A 12,109-nucleotide genomic window follows, 5' to 3' on the forward strand; every position below is an offset into this window, starting at 1 on the left:
ACCCTGCACACTGCATCACTGAGTACCTGGGCTGGCTCGAGTCTGCTTAAGCTAAGTCTATGGCCAGTACTGATAAGACACTGGAGGTCAGAACCAGCTTTTCCTCATTCTCTCCTTCACTGCCATATTTCCAGGAATAGCTATGTCCATCTATGATAACAGCTTCTACCAGGTGCTTTCTCCTTCCCACGGGGCTTCAGTAACAATATTCTACCTGCCCCCCACCCCCAACCTTGACCTCAGCCTGAGGCTTGGTAATGGCTGTTGTGTTTTTAGTGCTTGGGTGCCTCAGCATCTTTTCTTGGTCCCCTTATCTCTGTCTGTACTTCTAAAACATATTTTCATTTGAAAGGTGTAGTCCATCCTTCCAGTGCAGGTCTGTCTCTCATCGATGTTGCATATCATATCTGAGTGGACATTTTTTTTCTTTCTGAACTCTGTCTTCTAGTGTGTGTGTTTTCTGATGAGAAGTCTGCTGTAATTTTTGTTTGTTCTTTTTTTCTGGATGCTTTCAAGAGTTTCTCTTTTTCTTTTGCATTCAACAGTTTGAATATGATATGTTTAGAAAAGTGTGAGAGTGTGTGTGTGTGTATTTATTCTACTTGGTATTTTTTGAGCTTTTTGGATCTGTGGTTCATTATTAATTATGAATAATTCTTGGCCATTATTTCCTCAAATATTCTTCTGTTTTTCAACTCCTCTCCTAGAATTCTAGTTATGTGTGTACTAGATCATTTGATGTTGTCCCACAGGGTTTGAAGTATTCTTTTGCTCTCTTTTTCTCCTATGTTTTCATTTGGGTAATTTCTACTGGCCTGTCTTTCTTCCTCAGCTGTGTCATGCTGTGTCATCAGGAGCAAGGAGCCCGACAAAGGCATTCTTCATCTCTGTAGTTGTGTTTCTCATTTCTAGCATTTCTATCTGATTCTTTCTTAGGGTTTCTATCTTCTTGCTGAAATCATCCATCTGATCTTGGAAACTGTTCACCTTTTTTCACAAGGGCTTTTGATACAATTACAGTTATTTTAAATTCTGTGAACAATGGTTTCAACATCTGTGTCATATCAGAATATGGCTCTAATGATTCCTTTTTGCTTTTTCTTCTCCTACATGTGTTCAGTTGAAAATGTGACACCTCCTGTGGCATGGTAGAGATCGAGATTGATGGCTTGTGTTTGGAAATGAGTTTCCTTCTGCTAGGACTTCAGGGAGGGGTTGTGAGTTAATCTAGTTAGGATTGGGGCTAGCTTGGAAGTTCCTGGTTTCTGTGGTTGCCCCAGTGCATCATAGTCTTTAAGTTCTTTTAGCAATTTTTTGTGCTTAGGGTGAGATACTGGTCTGCCAACTGTTTTTCTCTTGGCCTCAATTTCCACTCCATCCTCAGCATTAGGTCCTTTGTGCCACAAATCAGAGGGTCTCCTTCCATGCTCTACCCACTTTCCATTCTTTTTGCAGCAATGCTTTGCTCTGCACTGTTGCTTTCAGCTTTTTAATCAGTAGGAGGTGGTGGTGGGCGAGTTCTCTATTGTCCTGAGGAGGACTCAGCCTTAGTATGTGTGTCCCTGACCCTGGGGACTGTCCCCACCTCAGTGCTCCCATCCCTTCTCAGGCGGCAGTTTGGGGCTCTTACAGATTCCTGCTCTTCTCCTGCACTACATACTTTTTCTGCTTTTCTTCTCTCATTCAGCTGATGGGTCTCCCCCTGTGCCTAAGTGGGAGAGTGACTGGCTCTCTCTTCACAGGTGAAGGCTTTTGCTCCTCAGGGGATGCAGGGTGATAGGGGTCTGGGTGGATCAGGCAGCTATTTGTGCTCTTCTCCTCAGCAGTTGCTCCACCCCTCCCCAGGTCTAGCAAAAAGGTCTCTTTGAAATCTTTCTTCAATCTACTGGTGGTGGTGGTGGCTGGGGGGCAGAAAACTCCTGAAGAGAATGTAGACTCCTTTCATTTTAGTTCCCGGGGCTTGATACTCTCTTGCCCATATACAGTTGGCCTTCAGAAATAAGGTGGCCATCCTAGTGAGTTCCTCCTACTAGTTCCAGTTGCATCCACCCCAGGGAAGCTAAGCTCACATCCTGTCTCTCTCTGCAGGTGTCTGCCCCTCCTTGGATCTGGGCTAGTCTGTTGCTCTATTACCTCTGAGAAGTTCAAGGAAAATCCATGAATTTGCCTGTTGTCAGGTTTACTTTTGTTATAAGGTTGGGAATGATGCTCTTTCTAGCTCTCATATCCCCCCAAGCTGGAATTGTGGCTCAGCGGTAGAGAGCTCGCCTAGCGTGGGCAGGACCTGGGTTCAGTCCTCAGCACCACCTAAAAGTAAAGGCATTGTGTTGTGTCCATCTACACCTAATAAATAAAGAAATATTAAAAAGAAGCCCAATCTGTTGATTTGAACTCTTTGAGTTGAATTCTGTGTCCTTCCAGGAATACTGATAATGTCAGAGCTGGGATTTGAATCCTGCATTCTTCTCACTACAGCATATTTTCCTCCCTTTCTTTATCTCCCTTCCCTCTTGAATTTATGTTTCATTTATAAAATATTTAGTGAATCATTTTCAAGGTGGCAAGCCCTAAGCTTGACACAGAGATAAATTAGTAAGGTTCTCACAGTAGCTAAAGGGAACATACCTATAATAGGAGCTGTCATCAGGCATTATGGGAGGCCATAGTCACTTTCTGCTCTGAAATTTAGGGAAGTTGGTTTTTCATGCCCACCCAGGAAGTCAATTTTGTTTATTTACTTATTTTGTGGTTCTGGGGATTGAATCTGGAGCCTCACATAGGCTAGGAAAGCACTCTACCACTGAGCTACATCTCCAGCCCTTAATTTTGGAAGGAGCCTCATGCTACTGGACATTTTCTTAGCCACCAAATGTTTTCTGACCATATGCCAAGTCTGACAGCATTGATGCCCCCCCCCCCCCCAGAGATGAGGTCTCTATTGCAGACTCCTTGGAGGTTTTTACCAGCAGACCTGTGGGCTCAGGGAAGGAAAGTAACCTTGAATCTCCAGAGCTGTGAACTCCAAGTTGCTCTAAAGTGTGTGAGGTTTATGTTAGATGTATTATTTAATCTGCTAGGAAGATGGATAAAGCCAACTTAAACTTGTTTCAGTAATAGCCCATGTCACAGGCAGGCCTGGATGGATTTTTTTTTTAAATTTTTTAGAACATTTGGATTTGAATCCACTAAGGTGTCTCATGGAGCTAAAAGGAGAAATTTCACTAGAGCAAATGGTCCATTGGTAAAACCTGTTCAAATCCTTGTTAAGAAACACCACAACACAATATGGTGTGATGCTACATTATGTACAACCATAGAAATGTAAAGTTGTGCTGCAGTTGTGTACAATGAATTGAAATGCATTCTGCTGTCAGATATACCTAATTAAAATAAATAAATAAATAAATAAATAAATAGAAAAAAAAGAAAAAGAAACACCACAACAATAAACAACTGTATACCTTTACTTCTAGGAAGCTTAATAGCTTGCAAAGTATTTTTCCCTCTCAGTATTAATTTAGTTTTTGATCCTCAGAATGGCCCATAAATGGGGTAAGGTAGGGATTCTTTTTGTTTGGTTGAGACATGGGCCTGGAGGCCAGCTAGCCTGCCTGAGTCACATGGCTAATGTTCAGTGAAGATAGGTGCCTGGCTCCCTTGCTTTGTTCCCAGAACTGATACACTTTACTTGGCCCACTCAGCATGCCATTTTTCAGCCCATTTAGGATATCCTCAGGGACCTGACCTCTTTCCTAGTTCACACCTTAATATGTTCTACTCGACATTTGAGTCTGCTCTTTTGATTCCTACTCCTATTAAAACTTTGGTCTGTTCCTCTGATTAGTTTACTTACAAACTGCTCCTGGCTAATATGTTTCATGTCCAAATAACATTTCTATAATTACTGCTACTGCCACATATTGCTTGAAATAATAATAATAATAATGGCAGCCACTATCATTTTATGGAGCTTTTCGTATTTTATCTCACGGAAATTTTGAACCTCAGGCTGTTCTTATAGAATAGACACTACTTAGATCTCCATCATACCAATAAGTCACAAAGAACACAGGTGAACCAGGCTAGTGCAGTTGGAGGAATATGGACTTGTGTTTCAGTTGTACTCTACACCCACTATGTGATTTTTAAGCTTGTTCCTTAATCTCTCTGTGCTTTAGCATATTCATATGTAAAAATGTGGACGATAATTTCCTGCTCTCTGAAAAATGATCTACCTATGAGACCCAAGGTAATTTATCTGTATCAGGCTTAGGGTTTACCATCTCATAGATGCTATGAAATGGGAAAGAGCCTGGCACACAGAGGGATCTCAAAAAAAGTGAGTTTTCTTTCTTTTTTTTTATTTGTATGGCTTTTATCTTCCACTTCTGGTTTGTGTCAAGAAGGATCAGTGCTTTTCTTGTGTACTCCTATAAAGTGGATTCTTTGGAATTTCAAGTGCTTTTTATAAAAAGCAATTGTAATAACTTTTCCTTCTTCCTAAAATATCAAACATGGCTGTAGATTTCATCAGGGAAAGAGAGGAAGGAACCTTGTCTGGTAGAGGTGTAGGAAATGGTTTTAGATTTCAGGGTGGTGGAGAGTAACAGTGGCAGTGACTTGCAGGCATTCAGTTTGGGATCTGAGGGAGTGACCTTGGGAACTAATTAAGTGTACAGACTTGCTCTGACAAAGAAATCCCTGTATTGGCTAAATAATGTATGAGATTTCCATGGGCAATGGGGAAAATTGAATTATTTAGCGTATTTCCATTTCAATGAGTTAATCAAGATAATTGCTGTTTTCCTGGATCTTTGTCTTTTCTTTGCAATTAGCAAGGTCCTTGTTTGGAGAAAGGAATTTAGTTAGTGAACTTGGTACAAACTGCTGTGACATTTTTTGGTGTAAGTTATATTTAAAAATCAATTATAGGTCCTTTTCCTTTGAGTTTCAAGATTGTGAGAAACTGATGCCTGATCCACTTTGAGAAGAATGTAGGGTTCAAGGATTCAAGTGCATTTGGAATTAACAACCTTAAGGGGGGTGGAGTGGGGGAGGGCAGCAGGGCAGAAATGAAAGAGCAAGAGCTTTGGCCTCAGACAGACTTGGGCTGCAATCCCTGTTCTGTCGTGTTCTCACTATGTAACAGCGGGCAAATGGGCTTGTCCAAGCCTCAGCTTTTACTTCCATAAAACAGATAATATCTGCCCAAATCCCAGCTGCTGTGAAGGGAGACTGCAATGACAATGCAGTTCCTAGCCCATTGTCGATGGTCAACAAGACTAGGTCCTTCCCCATCCCCTGCACACATTTCTAATGGGGACACATTCAGCAGTCTCAGTTCTCTGGAACATGCTAACATCTTGGGGAAAAAAAACAAATAAAAGCTTAAAAAAAATCTAAGTAGAAAAAGAGATGTTACAAAATCCCTTCATTAAAATACCTCATAGGGAAACACTTCATAACGTCTATTTAATTTTGGCTGGGATTATAATAAGCTGAACTTCTGCTTCTCTGACCACACCACTTAAGAAGCCCTGTATGGGGGGAAGCAGGGATGTAGCTAGATGAGGTGAGCACTGTGTCTGAAAACAAATGGGGACACAGTAACTCCCCACGGAGGGGCCAAGAAAAGAGGAAAAGAGTAGTTTAGCATCACTTCAGGCAGGGCAAAGGGTTCTGCATCCTTGTCTCCCCAAAGAAGCTCTTTCCTACAACAGCATAATATGCCATTGTTGCTCCTCCTTATTAACAGCCCTGACTCATAAGAAGAAAGGTTATGTTAGATCTGTGTCACGTGTTTCAGAAAGGAGGCAGGTAATGCACCTCATAACAAGGTCATCTAAAATGGTAAAAATTGAAAAAAAAAATTTTTTTTCACTTAAAGATGTGAGCTCCAATTATGCAAAAAATTCACCTATATGGAATTGTTCTTTCTCCCACTACCATGTTTCTGAACAGTGGTCATCTGGAGAGGCTAGCAGTTTATCAAGGACTTTTCATCTATATCATCTTTATAAATGTAGAACTAAGGCCTAGAAAAATGAAATCCATGGTGCAGCTAGGATGGAAGCCCAAATCCTCTGATTCCAAAGCTCGTAGCTTCTCCACTACACAAATTTCCTTCTCAGGAGAAATCATCTAGAATATGAACATGAGAGCATATTAAAGGTAATGGTTTGCATCCCAAGTCCTGAATTAAAAATGAAATACATTCAAGAATGAACACTCCATCATTCATCTCTAACCTGCAATACACCTAATGAAACAGCCATCAAATGGCCGCAGCTGGATACTTACTCATAAAAGGTTGTCCATCCATTTTCATTGCTTTTGGTCGCCAGAAGGCCAGAGTTGCCATGGTAAGTCATCATGGCCAGCTCGTGTCCTTGTGTGGTCACACTTTTGAGTGCACTGTTGGTACCCATGGTCACCCAGTATACCTGGCCATCTGGGACCACCAACCAGAGAGGCATCCCAGTAGAATCTCGGCGTACGTTAACCATGTTGCCGTTGTTGTCTGTGATGAGAGTGACGTCACCATCCCCAGTGTAGGTGAAGTTGTACAGGTAGTCTCCTGTGGGCAGGCTTTGGGTATACAGATGCTTGCCACTGGTATCAAACAGGTAGAGCTCCTGGTCGATGGGGGAGGACAGCTCATACATGTTCTGGGTGTTGAGGAAAGGCTTGTTCTTCCTGATGAACCGAATTCGAATATTCCCAAGGTCGGCCACATAGAGCTCCCCATCAGCACACACAGCCAAGGAAGACGGGGTGTTCAGCTTTGCATCCTTGGCGTAACCATCGTCTCCAGAGAAGCAATCACAGTTGGCATCGTTTTTACAGTCACAGCCACTGGGGGCCCCAGCAACTAGAGAGATCTCTCCACTAGTGGTGACCTGCCTGATGCGGTTGATCTTTTTCTCATCAGTCTCAGCAATATATAGGACCCCATTGTGTGAAACAGCCAAAGCAGTGGCTGACTCCAGGGTTGCATGGATGGCCACCTTGCTCAGCAGGAAGTGGTCGATGCCGGGAACCTGGCAGTGCATGGGCCTCCCGGCGACAATGCGTACCTGGTGATTTTCAGAGATTTGCAGGACTACATTGTTGTCAAGGACATAAAGAGAGTTGTCCATCGGGTTGATGGCTAAGTCTGTGGGCCACTCCAGGCGAACCTGACAATAGAGACATGAACACTCAAATGATTGGCAGGATGCCCCCCACTAATCATCCCACATCCCCTTAAAACCCATAACAGCATCCAAAGCACCTTTACATGTAGTCTTGGCTAATCCTTACAGAGCCTACCATCAAAAAAGGAGTGTTAGCCCCCTGAGCACAGGAAAACCATGTCATTGAGACATTGATGGTCTCTGTCAGGACTGATAAAACCTGAAGAGGGGATAACAACAGAAAGTAGCTGGTGAGAATATGGACTTTGGAGTCAGACAGGCCTGGGTTCAGATCCTAGTTCTACCACTTATGACTTTGGGCAAGTTACTGTGCCTCTCTGAGCCTCAATATTCCCATATGGAAAAACAGAAATAATAATTGTGCAGAGTGCTCAAACAGTGATATGGGGGTGGGAGGGGAAGGCAGATGAAGTCTAGAGACTAAGTAGGACTTGTTCAGGGGTTTAGAAGAGACTTCATGAATGGCTGATATGATACGTGTACAAAAGATGATTTCTCAAATAATAGAATAACCATGGCTCTGTCAGACATAGTTATAGGCCAGTGGTTCTCAAATCTGGCCCTATATTCAAATAATCTGGGGATGTTTTAGAAAATAGCGGTATTCATATCCCACCTTGAGTCAGTTCCCTGGGTGGGGTTTGGACATTGACATTATTTCAAGCTTCCTGGGTGATTCTAATTGGGAGTTGGGAAACACAACTGGATTCCTGCCTCTTATATTGGATGATAACCAGACAAACAGAATTGGTATCATCTGGGAGCTGGTCAGAATTGCCCCAAACCTATTGAATCTGTGTCTGCATTTAAGCAAAATCCCTGGGTGATTTCTGTGCCCACTGAAGTTTAGGAAGCCCTGCTCTACATAATGGTTTCTAATACCTTTGAGAACTGGTCCTCCTGGAAAGGATTAATGGAGTTGGCAGTAGGATTTAGGGGTTCACAGGTCTGAGGCCCCATTCTGAGCTTCTTCTGAGCCTGACTGGTAAGTCTTTAAGAGGGAACCTAAGAGGTTGCAACCTTCAGGGTTTAAGGCGAGGAGAGCTTTACTCAAAGGACATGGGCATGGATTGTTGGATAGATCACACTGGGAACTACTGGCACTTCACTAGTTGTGCCTTCAAGAGGTACAACCACACCACACAGGGTTGGAAGTGTTGATGAGTGTTTCCTTCTGCTGATTTTTGGGCCCTAACTAAAGACTATTCAACTTAGGGCTCCTGAGCCCCCTATAAACCCTTGCTCTTTGGTCCCTTATGGAGTCTACTCTAACTAATATAGAGTCCACTCTAACTAATATAATAATTTAGATAAGAAATTTATAAGAATTTAGGAAAAATGTCCCAGGAATTTTCTCTTGTATACCATTGTCTATAAGCATTTTCATCAGACCCAGTTTTAACAAGGGCGAAAACTGGAGTTATGCCCAACAATTGAGAATTGGCTAAATAAATTATAGCATACTTAGTTCACTCATAAATAAGAATACTATGTGTAATCATTATAAGTGACATTATAGATGAATATGTAATGACAGGGGGAAATGTTTGCTATGTGTTAAGGAGAAAGAACAGGTCACAGAATTGTAAGCACAGTGTGATTCCAATTAGGAGGAAACGTAACCATAAATTAGATCGATTATGGATAGAGAGGAGATTAAAAGCTTGACGGATATATCTCAAAACATTAACCATACTAGGATAAAAGGCCATTTTAATATTCTTGGTGATTTTAAACTTTTCAAATTTCTTGCAAGGTGCATGAGATTGTTTGCCTAGGTAGAATGAAACCCCAATAAATTATATGTCTAGGCGAGGCCACCTTCATCTATCCCCTTAGCTCAGGGCCATTCTCAGGAAGGGTGAGCCCTTTCTCCGTTCTTCAGAGCAGTCTGTCTTCGGGTCTTGTCTCCTCACCCCCGACCCCAGTGCCTGGCTGTCTGCACAGAGTGAGGGTGTTGCAGACCCTGCAGAGCTGTGGCCTAGACTGCCACTCATGCTCCCCAGTGCTCTCTGGAGCACAGTTGTGCCAGCTTTCGGCTGCATCAAGAACACAGTTTGCTCTAAAGTGACAGGAGAATTTTCAATTTTCTAAAACCCATTTCTTGTCAACACTGGCTGCTAAATATTTTATGCCCTCTGGTCCTGGGGCACCTTGGGGACCTGCTTGCGAGACCTTTCTGCCTGTCATTATGATGAAAAGATGGCGTCTTGATGAGTGGGTGGGTGGGAGGGGGGGGGAGAGGGAATCAGTAGAGGGAAAGGAGAGAGGAAACCAGAAGAAATGAACAGCAAGCACGTTGTCGAAAGCTGCTGCATACACAGGGGCACCCGGGGGTGGAGAAGGCATTGCTCTCAGAGCTGCTCTGTCACGTAGCTGGCATGATGGTCCTGGGCCACACTGTATATAAGCCAATCTGGTCTCACCTCTGATCAGGGACGGTTCTGCCTTTGGCTTGATTTCCCACCACCAAAACAGAGGGAGCAGACCTCATGCCTTTTGAGGTCCTCCAGCTCCTAGTTTAAGGGTCATGTCGGGGAGGGGCATCCCTTCCACCCTGTCTTCCTGAGTATTCTCTGTTTCACTGAGGCTCTCTGAGCTGACTGCCTTGTTAAAGAGTGATGTGCTTGCAGAAATGACTGTCACATGAATGAATGAATGGCCAGCAAATGGCACAGACCCAGCAAGGGATGGAGGGCAGGACACCTCACTTCGACTCCAATTCCACAGTCACCAGAAGCGTCATCTTACTCAAGTTTCCTAGACACTGACCTTCTCACCCCATAGCAAAAGGGGTAATAAATATTGCATAGGGTAGTTGTGGGAATCGGCTGAGGCAATGTACATGGAAGTTCTTTTGTGGATTTTAAAGGAACCAAATATTGACACCCTATTGGCAGCTGCCAGGCACTGTGCTAGGCGTTTACTTACATGATTTTATTTAAAAAATTCATTTCGCATCTCTGATGAAATCTAGTATAGGGCTCTGCATAAATAACACCCTTTATTTCACCAGGTCTCAGTTTCCTTATCTCTAATATCTACTCTACAGGATTACTGTGATGGCTACATGAGAAAAGAGAAGCCATGCTTAGCTCTCTAATCTCAATAGAAAAGAACCCAGCACATAGAGAGTGCTCATTTGGTTCCTAGGTAGAGAGTGATGCTCTGTCTGGGGTGGCCATACCTGGCTATATTAATATTCATCTTTCTTTCTTTCTTTTTATTTGTACCAGGAATTGAAAGCAGAGGCACTTAACCACTGAGCCACATCCCCAGTCCTTTTTATAATTTACTTAGAGACAGGGTCTCCTGAGTTGCTTAGGGTTTTGCAAAATTGCTGAGGCTGGCTTTGAACTCATGATTCTATTGCCTCAGTCTCCCAAGTTGCTGGGATTACAGGCATGTAATCTGCCCCGTCTCTACTCGATGCCTCCCTCCCATCCCTTTTTCTCATCTTGGACCTGGTCTTTGTCTCCTCCTATGTTGGTCCAGGTTTCTGGGTTCTCCCCTTTGTACCCTTGCCTCCTAGCTGTGTTCTATCTTTGGCTTCCCTCCCTATTCCCGATGGGACAGCCAAGTAGCTGGGTATTGGTAACAGAGGAAGCTCTGAGAATGAAAGCCAGTACCCGCTGCCCATATGTGTATGTCAAAATATATGCTGGCACTGGAGTTTTGTAAAAAAAAAAAAAAAAAAAAAAAAAAAATCCATGCTTAGATTCAGACAAAGGTAGTAAGGGCCAGCAGTAAAGAAATTTTTAGTCTAGGATTTCAGAATCTAAGTGTGGGTTTTCATTTTTTCCCCCATCCAATACATGCCAGTTGTCTTCCAAGCCTTTGCTCTGACTGCTTGGCAGTGTCTCTATCTAAAGTTAAACAATTTTCCAATGTGTGGATTGAAAATGTTCAGCACCCTGCGCTGGCTGGTTGAGGGCCCGTTTTGAGAATTGAAAATACTTGTATGCACATCCTTAGGCCGTGGCTGCTTCCTGGTGGGTGATTCCAGCTTGCTCACAGACTGGAGAGGGAAACTCTCGAGCCAGCGAGGGGAAGCCTGCCAAATTGCAAAGACGAGTGGCAGAGAACAGATTCCATTCTGGAGCGCAGCAATCACAGTAGTTGGCGCAGAGGGAAACCGCACTAGCATCCGACTGGCACGTGGCACAGTGCTGGGACTGCCAGCAGCAGTTATGGGGCCCTGGGGAAGCCACACGTGTCAGGAACAGGCGGGCGTGACGAGTGGGGCTGGGAGCAAGTGCCACAGTCAGCCTCCTGATTTTCTAGGTTCTGGTAACGTTGACAAGATGGCACAGGCCAAGCCCAGCCCGAGGACCTAGCAATAAAGGGTCACTTGCCAAGTCACTGTAGGCTATCCTAAGGTCATGCTGGATTGCTAGTCAATGTGTCTCTACTGAGTCTTTCCTGGGATCCTGGTGCCCACCTGCCAAGGTCTGAACGCTATGGCCTGATGTGGTAAGGTCCTTTCCTATTGTCCCCAGACCATGCTTCCTATTTCAACCTTTTCCTTCTAAGCGCTTGAGCTCTGGCGTTCAATTTCCCAATGTTTTTGAACATATCAGTCTCATTAACATCTTTGTGCCTTTGTGCATCCTGTCCCCTTTCTGTGAAATGTCTCCTTTTCTTTTTTTGCTGCCTAGAAAAACCCCTATTCAGTCTTTAAAACCTGGAGTAAATGTCACCTCCTGTGTAAGCGGACCTTAGAAATTCAGTTTATTCCACCTCTGAAGTGTTGAGCAGCACTAGGAAGTTCACCGGCATTGTTGTGTGTGTTCTCGAGGCAATTCTGCCAGGCCCAAGGCAGTGTTTTCCATTTCTCAAATGAAAAATGGGGCTCAGAAGACTTCAAAAACCTGCCCAAAGTTACTGAGCTAGTGAGTGGCAAAGCCAGGATT

General features: G+C 43.6%; 1 protein-coding gene across 17 annotated transcripts in view; it reads right to left on the reverse strand.

The window, feature by feature from the left end:
* Tenm4 (teneurin transmembrane protein 4) overlaps positions 1–12,109 on the reverse strand; it is a 2,824,428-nt gene that overhangs the window by 28,986 nt on the left and 2,783,333 nt on the right. For all 17 annotated transcript variants that reach the window (XM_078046757.1, XM_078046770.1, XM_078046771.1 and 14 more), the window contains one exon: positions 6,301–7,178. In XM_078046757.1, coding sequence (XP_077902883.1) covers positions 6,301–7,178 — 878 coding nt within the window. The remainder of the gene's footprint in view (positions 1–6,300; positions 7,179–12,109) is intronic.

Source organism: Ictidomys tridecemlineatus, chromosome 4 (genome assembly GCF_052094955.1).
Source record: "Ictidomys tridecemlineatus isolate mIctTri1 chromosome 4, mIctTri1.hap1, whole genome shotgun sequence".
NCBI classification, from domain to species: domain Eukaryota; kingdom Metazoa; phylum Chordata; class Mammalia; order Rodentia; family Sciuridae; genus Ictidomys; species Ictidomys tridecemlineatus.